The sequence below is a fragment of the Crinia signifera genome, chromosome 5 (assembly GCF_055691185.1).
Source record: "Crinia signifera chromosome 5, ASM5569118v1, whole genome shotgun sequence".
Classification (NCBI taxonomy): Eukaryota; Metazoa; Chordata; class Amphibia; order Anura; family Myobatrachidae; genus Crinia; species Crinia signifera.
Window position 1 is genome coordinate 95,751,693 of NC_139221.1, and position 19,905 is coordinate 95,771,597.

At 39.2% G+C, this 19,905-nt stretch overlaps 1 protein-coding gene across 1 annotated transcript in view; it reads right to left on the reverse strand.

Moving 5' to 3' along the window:
• Positions 1–7,781: 7,781 nt before the first annotated feature.
• TMX3 (thioredoxin related transmembrane protein 3) overlaps positions 7,782–19,905 on the reverse strand; it is a 111,975-nt gene continuing 99,851 nt past the window's right edge. Inside the window, exons 11-16 of the mRNA XM_083187714.1 lie at positions 18,468–18,525; positions 15,339–15,392; positions 14,142–14,198; positions 13,183–13,312; positions 10,506–10,574; positions 7,782–8,251 (exon numbers count right to left, since the gene is read on the reverse strand). Of these exons, the coding sequence (XP_083043840.1) occupies positions 7,988–8,251; positions 10,506–10,574; positions 13,183–13,312; positions 14,142–14,198; positions 15,339–15,392; positions 18,468–18,525 (632 nt within the window). The 3' untranslated portion in view covers positions 7,782–7,987. The remainder of the gene's footprint in view (positions 8,252–10,505; positions 10,575–13,182; positions 13,313–14,141; positions 14,199–15,338; positions 15,393–18,467; positions 18,526–19,905) is intronic.

The window sequence follows — 19,905 nt, forward strand, 5'->3', positions numbered from 1 at the left end:
GCAGATAAAACTAATGGAGTAGATCTGTACTACCTAAACAGGCACTCAAAACAATTGTACCATGGCAGAGGTTTAAGGGGCATACAGACATGGCGACCTGACTTTTTGGCCGAGCACCTTTCTTGATCATTATTGCCCTGTATCGTCAATTATTTATTTGCCATTTCTTGTTTCTCTAATATGTTTATGTTTATAACTAAAATTCTAGATTTGTACTACTATACAAGTTGCAATTAGTTTCCTGTCATTTAAATCTATTACAACTGAACTGTTACAGCCAAAGTTTTATAGCTGAAACACAATTGCCAAAAATAATTCTGTAGAAAAATACATCCATGCCTCCATTTGCAAGGCAAATGGAACCTGCCATGAAATGTTAGTACACAGTAGTGTTCTTCCTACACTTATATATAATGAAAATGTTCTGCCAACATACAGAGTTCTCAGAAAGTAACATTCTTATTATAATCGGCACCATGGATGCTTTGCGGTAAAACAGGGCAATACAAAGAAGGTTGGTTGTTGCATATTGTAACACTTGGTCTTTTTGAAGACTATATTAAAACCATTTGGCTGTTTTAAGAGAAATAAAAACTAATCAATACTACTATTAATAAAAACAAAGCACTCTGAACAATAATTCATTTGCTCAATTTTCAATGCAGAACACTATTAGTACTGTTACCTGTACGGCATTATATTTCAGTAATGAAATGTTTAAAGTGCTTTGAGGCAGCTTTATTATGTGAAAATTACTATAGAAACGCCTGCATGTTCATTTGTCATAATAAGCTCTCCATGTACTAATTGCTACTCCAACATATTTATTTCTTTAAAAGAAAAATGGAATAAAACAGTTTGCCACATGCAGAAGCACTTAAGCCCCGATGACCATTATTCACATAATACATTAACTTTTCTTGTCAAACAACATGGACAGGAGTGTTTTGGATGGATTTCAAAATCTGGTTGCGACTTTAGAAAAAAATGTCTGCATAAAAACCTGCGTACTTATTTTATTTTACCGGTTCTCCCCATGTGCCATAGAGCCGGTCTCACTAGCTGTCCTCTGGACCTGAACTGCACCTGCAAGCTGAATACATAAATGTGAAATGGTCTCCAGCTCAGTATACACATAACAAAGAAAGTTATCAAAGACCCTGATTGGAAATGAATGGTAAGAACAAAGGCACAAAGGGCCTGATTCAGAGCTGTTCGCCAGACGAACTGGTAAACACCACCCAAATGCGCCCCACCCCCCTTCCTCCAGGGTGGCCGGATCCCGATGCTAGCCTGCATGGGGATGTGTACGTGAACACATCCCCTCACGCGGCTGAAAGGAGGAGAAACATAGACCATCGAATAATTTCTTCAGCCAGTGCTCTGAAATCGAGTGTGGGAGCCGACATATGATGTCAGCTGCCCGCCCTGAGCAGGCATCGCCATGCCTGTGTTCTCAGGCAAACGCCCATAAAACGCTAGGCGTTCCCCTGCTTCAGCCCCCTGCCCACCCCCTTCCCTCCTCACAGTGAGAACATCAAAGGCGTTCACACAGGGTTTGCACAAGCGCAGACCCCCATCATCGAAAACCGGGCCGAATTTGGACTCGTGCGAACAGGTCTGAATCACCCCAAAAGTTCATCCATTGGGATCAGAACTAGTAATACTTTTATTTTATTTTTAAATATGGTTTTGTTTCTCCTCTTATATGTTGGGCTGATCTATGTAGCCATAGGGGTCTGTAATTTCTACTTGTACAGTCTAGTTTAAAGTGTGATTTCTGTCCAGGCTTCGTTTTGTCTAAGATAACCTTGAAGCTTTCTTTACACAGCACAACCTTACCGCTTATATTGTAAGTCTATTTCTGATTTCTTTATTCTATTCAGTACTGTGTCTGTCTCTTTCCATTTAGGACTCGGCTTTCTTCTCAGGTCTTCATTAGTATCTCTGATAATTCACCTAGTCTTCCAATCCTCGTCTCTTGATGCTGGACACTTAAAAGAAGATCAAAAGCACAGATGTGCCACACACATCAAGCAGGGTGGAAATAAGATTACAGTATCCTGCAGTGTTATGGGAAGAGCCTTGTGCTTTGAAGGGTGTTCATATAGTGAGTACTCATTCTATCGTAGCAAATACAATTCTAGCCCCCTTTGTATACATCATTATTAATGATTGCACTAAAAAGGTATCAGATCAGCCCACTAAAGATATGGTCCAGTCAAAGGAAAAAAGATCCACTTCAAAATCAACCACATTCTTTACCTGCCAAATGTCTAACCAGGCAATACAGTGTATACCATGGCTTCTTTGTCTCCCTGAAATGTAAAACTCCATACAGAAAAAGTGAAAAATGTCTCTTGGCGAGAGAAGTTTTCCATTTATACTTCTTCATGCTGGAATATTTACCTCTATGCAATGTTAGTAACCAGTGTGCGTCTATTGTGGCAGTAAATACATGTGTGGGCGTTGTTGACTAAAAAGAAAAAAACATATGAACCAGTATGCTAAAAACTAATAAAGTTCTTTATCTTGCAGACCGCTTTAATAAAAATCTTGTCATGTTCCTTTCCAGAGCTAATGCCCTGTGTCCCATCCCTCTGCTGGGCTATAGCATGGCCCAGGAGGCAATAATGCACTGCTCATCAAAGAAATCTGATGCCTAAGGCAGGCACATTTTGAAGTACAGCACCACTTGACGCGATCAGCGACAGGCTGCAAACTACATCTCTTCCAACAGGTAAGTTTCTTCTTGCCTATGCCAGCCTACACCATCATTGTGCCTTTTTACTCTGACAGCCAGCCCCTCCACACATCTTTCTTAAGTGCCAGTCTATCTTCACCATCCTGTGTCAGCATCTCTACCCACTGCCTCACCCTCACCCACTGCCATTCACCCAATGTCACTCCCTGTCACCCTCTAACCATCTCTTTCACTGCTCGTAACCTGCCCTTCCTCGTCACCCACTTCCTCTCCATTTCGTTCTCCCTGCTACCCTTTATCTCTCCCCAGTCTTGTTCACTGCTTGTCACCCACTATCTCTCCCCAGTGTCACCTGCTTCTCCCCAGCATCACTCACTATCTGAGTAATATCACCCTCTGCCTTGAGTCACCCACCGCCTCTGCCCAGTGTCACCCACTGTCTCCCATTAGTTATTAACGGTCACCCACTGCCTTTACCTAACTGCACCTCCAGTTTACATACATTTTAAGTTCGCAGGATGGTGCATAACAGCACTGACACTGGGTGGAAGCATTGATATGAAGTGTGTATAGGAATACAGTGGTCTGCCAGAACCTGCGATTTGTCTGGGCTCTGAGCAGGACCCAAGTTCTGTATATGGCTGGAACCAATATAATGAAAGAAAGCTGGGAGGTTTAATGTGTTTTCTATTCACATAAGAATTTGAAAAGGTGTATTAATATTGGCAGAATAGGTAGAGCTCTTTACTAGTGGGGACTGGCAAATATAATCAACACAGCGGACTGTGATTAAACAGAGAGTCTCTGAGGATATAGGACAGTCAATAGCACAGGAGCCATCGGTATTCAGAGGACATTCTGGATGAGAGTAGCACAGCAGCACACAGTTACAGTAACAGGAATTTACATAGTGTGTAAAAAGAATGAATAATGCTTGTAGTACCCAGGAGTAAACTGGAGACTGCAATACCGGCTGCAAGCTCAACAGAAACACATTGGAGATAAGAGAGTGCTCCGTAGTAATGTTCAGCGCTTGGAGTATCTCAGAAACACACAGGAGACTGGTGAGAGTGCAGTAATGAGGACAGCACAACAGGGACACAATGGAGACTGTGAGAGTGCTAATTAGCACTTGGGTATCACAGAAGCTCCCAGGAGACTGGAAAGAACAATATAATATCAGAAGCAAAACAGTAAAGCACTGGAATCTGAGAGAGCACTCCATAGTAGAGACTAACACTGGAGTTATCTAAAAAAAAAAAAAACACCATGGACAGCACTCAGCTCTTGGGGAATTATAGGAGCTGATGGAGCACACTGAACTATACGCGCATGAGTTTATACTCCCTCACTTCAGCTAACAAGACAGTAATGCATCTTGTCAATGTCCCTTCCTGCTTCGCCTCATGTATAAGGCAAAGCACGAAGTATTATAGCAATGCTATAAGCGCCGCTATAATACATCTACCCCATTATCTGCTAACCTGGATTGTTTCAATAAAAAAGCTAATGAACAAGTCATGTGGCAATTTCATTTCTTTATGGTATATTCATTTGATCAGTACTGAAAATTTAATTTAAGAACCCTCCTCCCCAAATATAGATTCAAAGTACCTTCATTATCAGTGCATAGTTTACAAACACAACAAATACTTGCATTAACTACTCAATGGAGTGCCGCACAGCTGATATCTGTTTTCCAAATTTTTTTGGTTGTACATCTTCCCTTTAAACAGTATATTTAATTTAGGTTATAGTATAGATGTTAGACAATGCCTGGGTCGACAGTCAGAAGGTCAACACCTAAGGATGGTTGACATAACCTAGGTCAACATTGACAGGTTGTCACAAGCTGTAGGTCGACATGGTCAACATGAATAAGGTAGCCATGAGTTTTTCATATTTTTGGTAGCTATGTCGACCTATGTCAACTGTAAAGGTGTACAGCATCCCCTTGCTGCGCTTGGTACACTATTCTATTCTCACTCTATGCCCCTTTGGATAGTAAAGTATGAAAAACCACCTTTACAAAAAAAAAGTGAAAAACTAATTTCAACCTTATTCATGTCGACCTAAATCTTGTGACAACCCTCTGTCAATGTCGACCTTTAGTGGTCGATCTGGTTACTGTCGACCTAGAAATTGTTGACCCAGAGATAGAATACCTTAAGGTAAAACACCAAAGCCATTAAACCACAACAAAATACAAAATAAGTGAAAACTCACTACAGCTTTTATTACTGTAAAAATTATACATTTGTCACTTTCTAATACTATAAAGCAAAGGTGCAACACAAAATAATAAAAAAATAATGGTAGACACTTTGAAAACTTGGCAAATGGACAAAAAAAGTGAATATTTTTTGAGATGTCAATGAGAAAATAAACACAGTAAAATAGTGGATACATACTACTGACTAATTATGTTTTTGAACCTAATAAATAACAATATAAGGTAACTTACAATAAGTAAAAAAAATAAACAATACATTTTGTGCATTTTAGAAGTCTCAATCAATGCAGCATGACTCATATTTAAAGTATCCATTAAGCTCTACACGGATAATAGCCTACAATGACTGGTTCAGACACACCTTCTAAATAAACTTACGATAAACCAAAACTGATGTGCATAGCACTATGGAATAGTGATGATTTTTTGGAAATTATTTTGTGAAAGATATACAATAGGACAGAGTATATTTTACAAAACAGAAACATTTTGCATATTTGTACATTGAATTCAATAGATAAAAGCCTAGGATAAAACAGCAGCTCAAAAAAAAAAAATGGAAAGGGCATACATGTAGTTCCTATGACAATCACCATGGTAACCCATGAAGCGAAGCTTACGTCTCCGATGAGATTCTGCAATGTCACCATGTTAGAAAGAATACCACTGCTTTAAGGTAAGAAACAAATATATATGTGGCAAGCTTGCACTTAAAAAGCACATAACTACTAATCTTTGCTTTCAAGATTCTATTCAAAGTAAAAAAAAAATATATCAACTTTTTAGAACAAAGCATCTGAGATAACTAAGTGAACTTTCAGAAAATATTTATTTCTAATTGTTCTCTTCTGTCCTTTTGATATGATTTATTGTGGGTAAATTACATATTAAGAGAGCAAGGATTTAGCTTCTCTCGGATATACCATAATTCCTAGAGGCACTTTTAATGCCTTGCCTCTACATATTCAAGTACACTAAGTGCTCTCTGAATACAACAGAACAATCTGAAAAAACATTTCTAACAAGCTTTAATAGAACAGACCAAACTTCCAATCAGCCCAAATATTTGTCCTGTTACAGAAAAGATGACCAAAAATTAGAAATCACAGAAAAAAAAAGCATAATTTTAGAAATTTCCATCAAGATGGGTGGAGAAGTTTCAAGTCAGATTTTTTTTTTTTAAATACTAACTGGAACTTGGAAAAAAGAAAATCTTATTTACAAAACACAGTATAATATATATATTTGCCAAACATTTAGTTATATATTTGCAATTGGTATTTGAAAACATTCCTGTATTTACTAATGTTTCACCTATAACAAAAATAACTGCAGAAAGGTTGCAATGAATTAGGAGTATATTTTGAATAAAAAAATAAACCTAAAAACGTGTGGTACTGTAGATCATGTAACAATTCAGAGATTTAAAAGTAGAGCATACAGTACTTAGTACTAAAAGTAATATTACAGTAAGAAAATAAATAGGAAAATACTGCAACCAAGGAAAAATGTGAAGCTACTACTACGATAAAGAAGTAAAGGGTAGATCATTGCACTGATCTACAATAAAAAATCAAATAAAAAAGAAAAAAATAACTTTTTTATAATAGCACTTTTTACACATATTCATTAGCAAAAATCAGGTATAAAATATACATTTGTTCCACATCTGGGAATAACATTTATTTAGTCACGAATATGTTTAAATTGTATTATCTCCTGAAATATGAAAATGTTAATTATAAAAACTGAGAAAGCACAATTGTAATGCGCCTTTTCAGATATTGACAAATGTATTCTATGCAATCACAAACAGGCTACATTAATGCTGCCCAACATTCATCCTGTGGGTTTGGTAGCCATGCAATTCATAACCTATGAACTACTCCAATCCCAACAACTTCAGCGCTGTAGCCTTCAAAACAATAATGGGGCCTAAACATGAGATTTCAGGGTATTTCACTAGATCGCTCAGAAAATGCCCCTACATCGCTCTGTGCGATAGTGATGTGCAGTCCCGCATGCCACTATCGCCCTGCGATTAATATCCTGCAAGTAGAATAAATCTATCCAGATCGCTGGTCAGGGCCAGTGTTCTCACCGGAAAACCACTGGCCCTGACAGATCGCTCAGCAGCGTTGCCCTGTGTGCAGGCCCCATAATTCCACACACCCAACCTAAATTATAAATCTGTAATATTGTTACATGCAGAGAAAATAGTACATCAGCATCATTCAATATAGTTCTAATTCAAGTGTGTTTATATAAAGCAAACAAGCGCAATGCTTCATTTTATGACGTTTAACCATTGGAGTAAAAAAACTATATTTTTACTAATGTTTTTAATTGTAGCAGATGTATGTAACTGAATAATGGAAAAGGAGAGCAACAATTTATAATGCCATACTCTGCTGAGTTCACAGGCAGAAGCTTATGTGCCATGGCAGAATCTTTGATGCACAGACCTTTTCAACTTGCAAAATAATTCATTGGGGTCAGAGTGTCCTCTATTGACCCCTTACCAGAACAGCAAGTCCTGGCTACCGAAAAATGTCAAACGTGATTGTATTTCACTTGTACATTAGCATCGCTAGTATTTTGTCAACATCAGTTGTTACCCAGTCTGGAGAGGTTAAAAATACCTCTATTCAAATTCCTTTTGTCTGCAAAAATGTTGAATAGTGAAATAGTTTGCGATCTGCACAAATGCAAATTAGTTAGAAAAAGTCCATGTTGTAAAAAATAATGAAAACAAACATTTTAGATCAATTAAAAAAAAAAAGTCAAAATAAAAGTTGTATTCAACTTTTGTTAAAACAGCACTGCAATAAAAACAAAAGCTCCTTATTGGTCTTCTACTTTCAAAACCATTTATTAAATTCTAGAATGTCTGAGCAATAGTCCGGACGCTTTACAAATTAAAATCAAACGCATGCAAATATTCAGTGACGCAGTCTGCTTTTTTTCTTTTTTTAATAAAGGCGGGTCAGTGGTTGAATTTAATAAATAAGTTTGTTCTGGAATACTAGTTAATCCACTTTTCACAAAAGTTAATCTATTTTCTTCTCCATAAAATCCTTTTCTTCTTGATCTTCATCCGTCACCTCAGAAGAGTTCTCTCGAGTTTTGTCCTCCTCCTGGTCCTCATCGCTGCCCTCATCCGATATATTTGGGTCAATCACATCTTTTCTTGTCATTTCCTCTGCACCATCATCAGTGTCTGCTGTGCAGATTCCATAACACATTATGCTGATGACACCCAGTGGCAGGCCAAAGAGGAAGCACCCAAGCAGAGGCGAACTCTTAAATACAGACTGTAATAAAAAAAGATTTTGTGCATGCTTTAAAAACATTTAGTGGCACACATTTTTTTAAAACATCTGAAAAAAATCTGAAATTACTACCAACATTAAGAAAATATATAGTGAATATTTGTTTTTTTTATGGGTGGATTCTTGCCATACTGAACAATGGCTTCTGGTGCATCTGATTTAGAATTAGCCACCTATAGCTAAAAATCTTATATGAGAATACAATAAAGGCATAGGTACTCTACTTTCAATGCCCTTTTAAAGCCAAATTAATATTTGCTCTAGTTTATATTTTTTTAAATCACCCTTTAATAAGTAAAACAAAGAGGACAAATTAAAAAAGTGTGCTGGATCTTCTTTAAAATACCTATACATTTACATTCTGGCAAGGGGTAGGGCATTTTATACTTGAGTTGCTATGTACAATAGAACTTTCAGAATATGATATGACCATGTAAAAATTTACACTCATTTCTGAGTTTAGCGGCATGCTGTCAGAGGTCCTCAAATCGGGTCAAAAACCTTTCTTCATCTGACCACCTGGAGATGTGTTTTGTATTGCAAACACGGCACATGGCCACACCATAATCTACTGCTACTCTCTCCCTGATGGCTCTGTAGGTTTTAAGGCAAGTCAAGTGGCTGCAGTCTTGGATATCCAGCCTGGATGCCGCTCCTTCTGATATCCCTCCCTGGGTGGTTGGAAAGACTTTTATTGATGGATCTGAAAACTTGTAGAGTTATCATATGTGCCTTGGCTGCTGTAGTCTGTCTGGAGAAGCACACATCCCTGTCTGTATTTGTCTTCTTAACACAAACACTGTGGATTTCCTTTCTTTTTGTCTGTGGACTGTCAATTTGAGCAGAACACTTTAGACATTGCTGGTACCCTTTATGAGCAATCCTTGACCTCTGGACTGGATCGCAACCTGACAGTGATCGTCAGGTGCTCTACCTTTTTGCTGGATGCAGCCTATTGCTGTTTCTTGCTGCCATTTGGCTATTCCAGGCAACACATTTGCTTCCACCAATTACTCACCTGACAATCACTGTTCTATAGATGCCAGTGGCAAAGAGCTTCTACCCTCTACACAATGTGTAAGACACCAAAAGTGCCCTATGGCCACATGACTCCATCAGTGCTCTCCATTGTACTGCAGGTATCTGCAACGTAAGCTAATCAACACCATGTCAGCTCTACATCTCCAGGTATATAGGCTGTCCTAATCATGGCCTAATCATGGCAGCCTATATAGTGTACCAAGGATGGATGTCTCAACATTTATATTTCAGAGTTGGTTGAACAATCCATGTCACTCATGATGACATAAGTAACCAGCTGTTTGTGTACTGTATCTTGTAATATCACTCAGGTACTTCCGTGGGTGAGATGAACAGTCAATGGAGCTGATTATTTTGTAGTTACCTTTATGTATATTTTATATTTGTACATCATTATGTGTAGTTATATGTATTGCTTAACCCAACCCACTGTAACTTATGAAGTGTGCCCAAAATGGCTGATTTGTCATTATATGTTGTATTTTAATTACAGACCTTCTATTCAACCACTGGAAATATTGTAGCGTGTCTAAGGTGACTGTATCTTTTGCAATATGGTGTTTTTTTCCCCCTACAATTATGAAGTGCTTCCTCTTGGAGAAAAAGTGCTATATAAATAAAAACCATTATATAGGGATCATTGTGCTCTTTATAAAATTAATCAAGTGATATTTCTGGGATACTCAAGTTACATATACGTGGTAAGATTTTGGCTAAGTGCAAATTTGTCTATGAATTTTCCTTGAACTCCCCAGAGCCCTGAACCATACAATCTTCACTATATTTACTTCTGTTTTTACTATTAACAATTTCGACTGTATTAGAACACTAGCCTGTATACAATATAGTCAAAACTGGTCTGCCTGCACAGTCTATTTTTTCTTGCGATGCTGATCCCATGGGTACAAGCATCGGAACCAAACACTGTATACATACTGTGCAATTTGTGCAAAATTTTCTTCCGATTTTGACTATATATCGCGTGTATGCACCTTTAATGGAAGAACCCATCAAGTAGATTAGGGTCAATATTATTACAAAGCAATAATGGGAATGTGCTTTGCAATTAGAAAAGGAACTCAGAAGTGACCATGAATATCCCTAGAATTTACATTAGGCATGAAGTTTTGCTTATAAGACTGAATGTAGACAAAATAAAGTGGATTTGTAATTTGACAGTATACATTTTACTTACTACTACAGTAGATTTGGCATCATAAGCAATTCTCTTAATGCGTTGCAGTATTCCATCACCACCTTGAGCCTAAAATGTTCAAAACAAATAAAAATATAGTTCAGATATAATCTGGAAATTTATCAGCTGGGATTGAATTTTAATGGCATGTATAGATCACTTCACCGCAATTTACAGTACACCGTATCGTGCTACAGTATGTTGGGTAATTTTTTAGCACAAAGTTTAACGAGGCCTCTAATCTTAAGTAAAAGCCAATCCATAAAAACACTATTAGGTTATGGCATCCATTATTCAGATATCAGTGATACAGAAACTTCAACATGCCACAAATAGGTAAAACAACCTCAATGTAAGATATTTCTATTTTCAAACAATTAAGGCTCAGTAATGCCCCTTTCCCACTGCAGTGGGAAGTTGCCAAAGTTGAAATATCATTTAAAGCTAAACGGTATTTCCACCCGTTTGTAAAGCAGAGTCCTACACGTTTAAATAATGTTTAAGAGGCAGTGGGAATGCCTCTTAAACGTTATTTAGCCTCCAGGCATTCCCAGTGCCTGATGAGAACTAGTGGTTCTCACTTTGCGCATGTGTAATGATTGCACGTGCATAATAATGAGCCACTCCTTACATATTATGCACGTGCACTCATTACATATGCGCAAAGTGAGAACTACTAGTTCTTATCAGGCACTGGGACTGCCTGTTCCCCGCATGGACCCCCGCTGCCTCCCCACTGCCCTGCATTCCCGTGCAGGTAAGTACAAGGGGAGGGGAGGTTTGGGCACAGGGCAGGTACGGGGGGGTAAGGCACTCTTTACACTTGGGGGGGGGGGAGGGATTAGGCACTCTTTACACTGGGGGGGGGGGGGTTAGGCACTCTACATTTTACATGGTTCACTGCAATGGGAATGGTACTTAAATGGTATTTAAAACGGTAATCTGCTGCAGTGGGAATGCTAATACCGTTTTAAATACCATTTAAGATTACCAGTACTTTAAACTGCTCTGCAGTGGGAAAGCAGCATAACCTAATGGACTGGCTATGTAAGCAATGTTAGCTTCAATATTTTTAGAACATTATAAACCGAAGTAAGGATACATAAAATCCCAACTGTATTTACCATATGGACATGAAGTTTGAATATATGTTTGAAGATATGAATAAAAAAATGCATGTGTCAAAATACAGTTACCCTGTTTAATTCAATCATACATATACCGTACAGTATAAACATGGAAACATTTATTTAATTATTAATTCTCCACATAGACAACAGCTACTTTATCACTACTGGCACATATTTGCTTTCCCTTCTACAATGCTTTGTTCATTGCCCTCTGCCTTTCTCAATGTACGTAATCATTTGACCTCTAGTATCACCTTTACACTGATGATACCCAAAGATAAAACTCTCCTCCTATAAAATTTCCTCTTCATCGCACATGTATGTCAGCTATTGCCACAGGGATTTCCCTATACTACATAAAGTTTTTTGTCATAAAAAATGCTCAACTTTTCTTCTCCCAGAAATCCCATTGCCTCTCAAATATCCCTCATAATGAACGCCACAATTTCCTCTCCCCATCCCACTACCTTGTGTTATTTTTTTACTTTTGATGCCTCTCCTTTAATTTATTTAATTAAAAATGAAAATTAAGATTCTTAAGCTAGAATTCCAGGAATCAGATAAATGTAAGTCTTTGATTGCCTAAACTGGTTTGTACACATTATACATTGATATGTGTTGTAATCAACCTAGAGTGCACGGTTTCCGTTGCTAGTGGAGCCCTAAATGTACCTCCCCTCCCTTTCCATTCTTTTCCTTAGAACCTTCCAATCCTCTTTATATAGTAAATAGAAGTTATAGAAGTTTCTGATCCTGGGTGCCCTTGCCAGCAGTAATATACCCTCAGCACCTACCATGCTGTCTGCCTGAAGAAGGGGTCATTCCCGAAACCGTTGCACAATAAACTTTGTTTTCATTCACTAAAACCTGGAAGTGCCGTGCAGGTTTTTTCACCTTAGGGTGTTGCTATCACCCCTACTGAGGAGATTATATATATATTTAAAAAAAAAAACAATAGTGTCTTCAGCGCCCCATATATGTAATGTCTTAAATAAAAGCAATTAAATACACATGTGTGTAACAAGAAATACACTTGTGGCTTATTTTCTGAAGAATATTTTTCTTTTTCTTTTCAGATAGCATCACTCAATACCCGACGCGTTTCGTCTCACTCAGACTTCATCAGGTTTTTTTTAGTTTACAATCTCAGATATTAATGCTTGTACTAATCCTGAATCGGACAGTTTTCTGATCTTATATATTGAGACTCCCAATTTGTGCGGCCAGCAGAAGAGTCTTCGGGCCAGTGGGCTCTAACATCATATACTTAATATGGTATATATCTATAGCCTGGGCCGATGATTTGTAGTAGGCTATAGTTGTGGAAAAGAGTTTGCCCTCTCCAATTTTTGGGAGTCTTTAGCTCCACTGTGATATAGTTTTTTCAGGTTCAGAGAATAATATTGAAACAGTAACCACAAGTAACAATTCTGTGTGTGTGTGCTCATTGGAGTCCTGCCAGCAAGCACTTGCTGGCAGGACTCCAATAAGCACACTCACTCAGATGATGTGAAATTATGCACTAGAAATTATGGTTCAACACTCACTTCCGCTGTCCCATCAAGAATGCTGGTAATGAACTGAATCAGGTCTTCTGAATTCTCAATATTCTTGCTCGGCATAAAATATTGTTGATTTGATGTATTAAGTACCACAATAGTAGGGATTTGGACTTCACTGCAGTAACAAATGCAAAACACTTATTTATGAAACGCATAGCTAACTACAAAGAAAACTGTTTTAATAAATTGCTTTGCATTATACAATTATAATAGAGTATATCAAGTTTACATTTTTATTTGTAAGGATTATATACATAGAAACCATAAAAAAAAAAACAGTTTAAATGTTCCTTATTTGAGACAAGCACAAAATGGGGGGAGTAGGTGTGGGTTACAGGAATGATAGCAGAAAAATAATAATAATTAAAATAAATAAATTTGGTACTTGTGTAATATCTGGGCGCCCAATTTTTTCATTGCATTGCATCGCATGCAATATAGTGGCATATAATTCATGCGATGCGATTTTTCATTGTAAAGACCCAATTTTTAATTGTATAGTCACCCATGGGTGATTTCATACCCCCACTATCCAACTAAGCATGGAGTTGATTTCATATAGTATGGCGAGCGGAGCGAGCCACCGAGCCCGAAAGCATGGCGAGTGCAGCGAGCCCCGCGAGGGGACGCAGAATACATGTAAAGTAATCCGCGTCCCCTCGCTGCGCTCACCACACTATATAAAATCAACTCCATGCGTAGTTGGATAGTGGGGGTATGAAATCACCCATGGGTGACTATACAATTAAAAATCTGGTCTTTACAATGAAAAATCACATCGCATGCCTTAAGTAGTGGCATGCAATGATAAAATCGGATGCCCAGATAATACATAAGTACCATAAATTTGAATAATGTTTCAAAATAACACCAAAAAGAAAAAAAAAATAACAAAAAATGTATAAAAAAAACCCAAACAAACCATAAACTACAAATTGACTTACTCCATAAGAAGACTATTAATGTACTCGCTGCCATCCATATGTCCAAACTGGAAGTCTCTATGTAAAAAAAAAAACACAAAATAAAAATGTTAGCCAAAACATAAGTGACTTCATTTGTAATGCTGTACATTGCTAATGTTTTATTTTGGCACCCTGCACCTTTCAAAACACGTGCAGTTCCTCTTTAATGCTAGAGGTGTCCGTCTCTGCATTAGTGCGTCTAGCAAAATCTGGTATGTAGCTGAGCACTGAAGGTGCCCCTACGCGGTGCATTTTGCGGGTACGATGTGTGCTCGCACTGCACAGTTCAAAAAGTATGCGCTGCACATACTTTTTGAACTAGCTTCGGATCAAATCGCATGTGATGCAATCTAGTTCAAAACGCATGCAATTATTGTAACATGTATGGGCACCTTACGATACAGAAAAATCTGTGCTAGAAGCACCATAGCAGAGGGCAACACCCAGGCAGGAAAGAGGAACTGCAAAGTTTGAAAAGGTGCAGGGTGCTAGATTAAAGACTACATGAAACCATTTTAATAATGAAAATCATTTATGTACTTTGTGAAAAAGCTCAATAAAATGTATTATTAAATAAAGTAATTGTCACCATACCAGTAAAACCAGTTATATAAGCTAACAAAGCACAACTCTGGACAGTAATGGGGTGTACACATGGGGTTCCCTTGCACCATCAATATCAATTCGATATCAGCGGCCACTGGGACCCGGCAGGTTGCCGGCAACAGCCAAGCGGGAGGGATGGATGGAGCACGTGTGTGTGTGTCAGGGGGGGGGGGGGGGGGGGTGTTGCATTGAACAGCATGGCACTGCTTTCGATCTAGCAGTTTGCCTGCACAGTGGTATTGATATTCATGATTTTCCAGTACAACATGGGGAAGATGCATTTATATGCAAACAGTGTTCCACAGATTTTTTTCCTACAAAGATGTTTGTACAGTAAGTGCAATTTCCTACACAAATTTTGTGATCATGATCCTGTCTGAAAATATGGCTTAATCTACTATTTTTTGCTTATAGAACCTAGGCATGAAAAAGGACTGACGCCATATTCAGAAGAAAAACATCTGAAATCAGAGTTTGAGAACATTCCAATCAAACCTTCCCCTTTATTTCGAGAGACGTAACAACCTCCGTTGCAAAAGAGCTGCCAACACATAACAACAAACAACATACCGATGGAATTGGTCTCTGTAGTTTTTTGCTACCTCTTCAACAATAGATTTTAATCTGAAAAATCAAGATTAAACAATAATTATTGCAGCAGTTATGTATTATGAGCATATTTTTGGAGAAAACCTTTCAATTACATGCAATATAAGTGACTTTTTTTTTAATGTATGAAGAGTGCACTTAACGTGCACTAGGGACAGCCTCCGCTTAGCGATCAGAGCAGATGTCCTCTTCAGTCCTGGGGCAATATGCCGTAATTCTCTCCAGGTTGTAGACTGTGTATAACATCTGCCTAACCTATGGTCTAGAAGCTACAAAGATATCCTCACTATTTTATTTAATGTGTTAAATTTGTATGTTAGAAGTGGAATTCATTAAACTTCAATGTTACCTTGCGTGGTCTCAAAGAAACATTTATAAGAGTACCAAGCTGCGTTTCTCAGTGAGTTGGGGTACGCACTATACACTCCTTGTTGGTGTATTTGAAAGATACCTTTATGGGAAAGATCGACACTTGCACAATGTGAGTTGGGGTACGACTTTGTTAAAGATACCTTGATAGGTCTTATTACATCAGCATTGATGTGAGTTGGGTACGCAAATCTTTCCCTGCGTTAATCTGGTGGAAGGAAAATCTGCACAGCCCCTATACATCTGCACTGGTGTAGAAAAGAAGTCTATGGTTTATGTGGACATATTACACTATATGCAGTTTTGTATGTTTTTTTACATTGACAAATACATATGAAAAATTTGGCTGTGAGGATTTAATAGTTATACTCCCTGACGCACATTCTGAATACCATAAGGGAAGTAATATCCTGTGATTCTAAGCGCTTTTATTGTCTCCACCTGAATTTGTTTCTCAGTCCTCTTCAATCCCGTCTTTTATGGCTTGGGCGATGTATTACTGGGTGTCCAGCATATGTCATCCATTAAGCTACCCCGGCTGTTTCGCCAGCCAGGGATAGCATCGTCCTATTCCCACTGCAGGGACAACACTAGCCCTGCCGCTGGCTCCGGGAGGGGGGGGGGGTGTTTTTTAAAATGTGCATGCGCAGCCCTGACGAGGGAGCAAATAAGTAGAAGCCATGGTTGCAGGACATAATGGCTCTCCTTATTGGCAAGGGGGCTGATAATACACTTAGGAGACATCGGACTCTGCTTCTTCTCGTTATGGCTGGAGAAGCAGGACTCTATATTTCCTAAATGTTATATAAATGTTAATAGATCTACAAAGGGAGGACAGGGTTAATCGCACAGGAAGAGTATACGTAGAGTTAGTGTTAGGTGACCCCTTAAATGATAGTGTTATATACGTAAATATTTATGCTGAGGGTGTGCTATCACGGGACATAAGTTTGAAGCAAAAGACAAATTCATGTAAAGCAAGAAAAGAAAAGGATGTCACTTTGTGATGCACAGAGAGAGAGAAAATTTAATAAGTAACCTTTATTTATAATTTTTAAAAAACTTTTGGCAAAAATATAAAAGACACAATACACACATTAAACATAGACAAGTAAAAAAGGATGAAGATATCCTTGACTCCGTGGGGTCCCACTTCACAATGTTTTTATACGTATAAATGTCAACACTTTAATATGTGTTTAGTGCATTCACTGTTTCCAGAATAGGAACTGGTTGATATATATTTTCCCAGTTTTCAAGTACTAAATAGCAGTATCACTTTAAGCACCTATTAGGTTCAGGAGTGCCTGTATACCAAATTTGTCTGTGGTGTGAGGGTAACCAAAGATTTATGGTCTCACCCAGCAGGCTGGTATAATTAAAACATATGCAGATATGAGCGTTTATAATGTAGTATGCTCAAAAAAGTATCAGTGCCAAAGACAGCAATAAGCTGTGTGGCCACTGCAATACCAGGATGGTGCTTAAGTGAGTGGTAATTTCAGTGCTCTGAGTCCGGTCTGTGAGCCGGGACAGTGGGATTCACAGTGTGTAATTGAGAAGCGCTGCGCCCACTCTTGTCACTCTGGCTGAGAATGACACAGCCGGCTCGCACTGTACTGCACGTGGGGGTCTGAGTCAGTCTGTGGGACTGTCAGCCGGTGTGCTGGGCATCAGAACTGCGGTGCGCACCGCGTCTGCCTGCCGTATGAGTGCTTGGATGCACGCCGCTGTGGATACTGCTAAATGGAGAGAAACAGATCAAAATGCATTCATGGGGGGAGAGGGAAGTGGGAGCACACTTGCTTTACAAGAATTTGTCTTTTGTTAATAGATCTACCCCAATGCATCAGCAGTTGCCAGATTTTTAAGAGTCTGGTTGTTAGAGTAGTACTTGCTGTGAAATGGGGTCCCTTGGCGATGGGCTGCAAGCATGAACTAAAACACCATTACATATTTGATTAATTATTTGATTAATTATGTGGTAAGGTGAGTTAGTTTATTATGGCGAGTGTTACGCCCTCTGTATACATTTTAAATGTGGTTACAGGCCACTGCACCCCAACCTGGGAATATGGCAAGTGCAGTTTGCACTATATGTATGTATGTATGTATGTATGTATGTATGTATGTGTGCATACCTCCCAACAGCCCCGATTTTATCGGGACAGTCCCGATTGTCAGGGCCTGTTCCGCTGTCCCACCCGCGGGCGGCAGTGTCCCGCGGTGTGGGGGGGCTGTTGGGAGTCCCCCCGTCAGATGCTAAGCAGCGGGGAATAAACGTTGTGCGCATGCGCACAGCGTCTATTCCCGCAGCCAGGGGGCTGGGGGCATGGCTAGAGGCTCACAGAGCCTCTGGGTCATGCCCCCATAGCAGCAAAATGGGGGCGTGGCCTCGTGGAAGAGCCGCGAGTATAGGCCATGCCCCCAAATTAGGCCACGCCCCGAAAATTTTGACACGCCTCCGGCGCGCAGCAGCAGCGTCCCGCCTGCTGATCTGCGAAAGTTGGGAGGTATGTGTATGTATGTATGTGTATGTGTGTGTGTGTACACTTAACGATTATAGGAAGGCAAGCACATGAAGAATTCAGCAACTATGAAAACAAAGGCAGATGGCTACACAGGACAAAATCATGCAATATACTACTTTTTTTTACCAGATAATAGCACAAAATGGAAGCAACATAGAGATCAATAATTACACAACACAATTATGATTACCGTGTATGTTCAGCTGAATTGTTTTTATCATCAATTACTGCTACAGCCACCAGTTTTCCTAAAAGTAAAAAAACAGCGATTTAACCTTTTGCAGTCCAATTTTTTTTTATTCAAACAGTCTGGTTTAAATGATTAAATTAATTGTAATTTATTTTCTTTAATTCAAAAATGCTCTAAATTGAATGTTGAACAATGTATGTTCTTAAAGTGGCTCACCATTGGATCTGCTACTAGCGCTAGGGCTGTTGAGCCTAACTAGATGCTGGACCTGAACGGGTTAGCTAAAAGTGCACTTGATACATTTAGGCATTTGCCTCTGCTACATGCATGTAGAGAAAAGCAATGTTCTGTTGGATTTTTTTCATATTGTAACACACAACTGCGTTGATGTCACCAAACCCCACATCAATATAAAAAACAATGCATATTTAATGTGCCAATACAGCCGACATTATACAAACCTCTGGGTAGTTAGGTCATATAATACAATTACATTTGTAAGGAACGGTTTGCTAATCCAAGAATGATTATTTTCAAGTTCTTGATTACTAGATGATAGGTGAAAAACATGGAGTAGGGCATTTTAAATCACACTTTCCGGCGTGTATATTACATGACTGCACAAGAGTGTTACAGTTGTTAAAGCGGTTATAATATATAAATTTTAGCATACTGGCAGAACCTGGTTCCAACAAAAAGAATTTGAAAAAGCCTCGGACACTGTATCGAGACAGAGAAACGCGTTATGGGGAAGTCAATAGCACTTTGAAATATGCAGTCCGTTTAATCCAAAAATCCTGGGACTACCCAGAAGCACGACCTGGCTGCCTGCATCTCCACTCAGCTGCACACATCGGTAATAACAGCAGCCAAGGATTCAAAAACTCAGCATCGGCAGGAGAAATGTTCAGGTCTGTGCATTTGAATATTTGCATAAATAGGAGCGACCAGCAGCAGGGATCCATAAGGACTGTGCATGCATATTACATTTAAAGGCCACCATACATTACTCCAACTTCCAGAGTTTGATAGGATTTGGCACTTGATGTGCTATTTTTTACGTGATAAATCCGATGCGATTTACCACATGTAATAACCTGCTAGAGCTGCAGGCTGGCTAGCGGCAGGAGAGCAGGGTCCGTGGTAGAGGCAGGCGGGGAGCAGGGACTGGAGAGCAGAGTCTGGAGTATCAGCGAGAGAATAGAAAAAAAAATCCTATTCATATGACTTGGTGGCCGCTGATTGGCTGAGACCCTGCTCTCCAGTCCCTGCCTGCCACTACCACGGACCCTGCTCTCCTGCTGCTACCTCACCAGCAGCTCCCCCGGACCCTGCTCTCAGGTCCCCACCCGCCCGGACCTTGCTCCCTGCCCCACTGATGGCTGCACATAAGATTTATCTTATGTGCAGTCCGCCCGACCTCCGGATCTGATCCGAT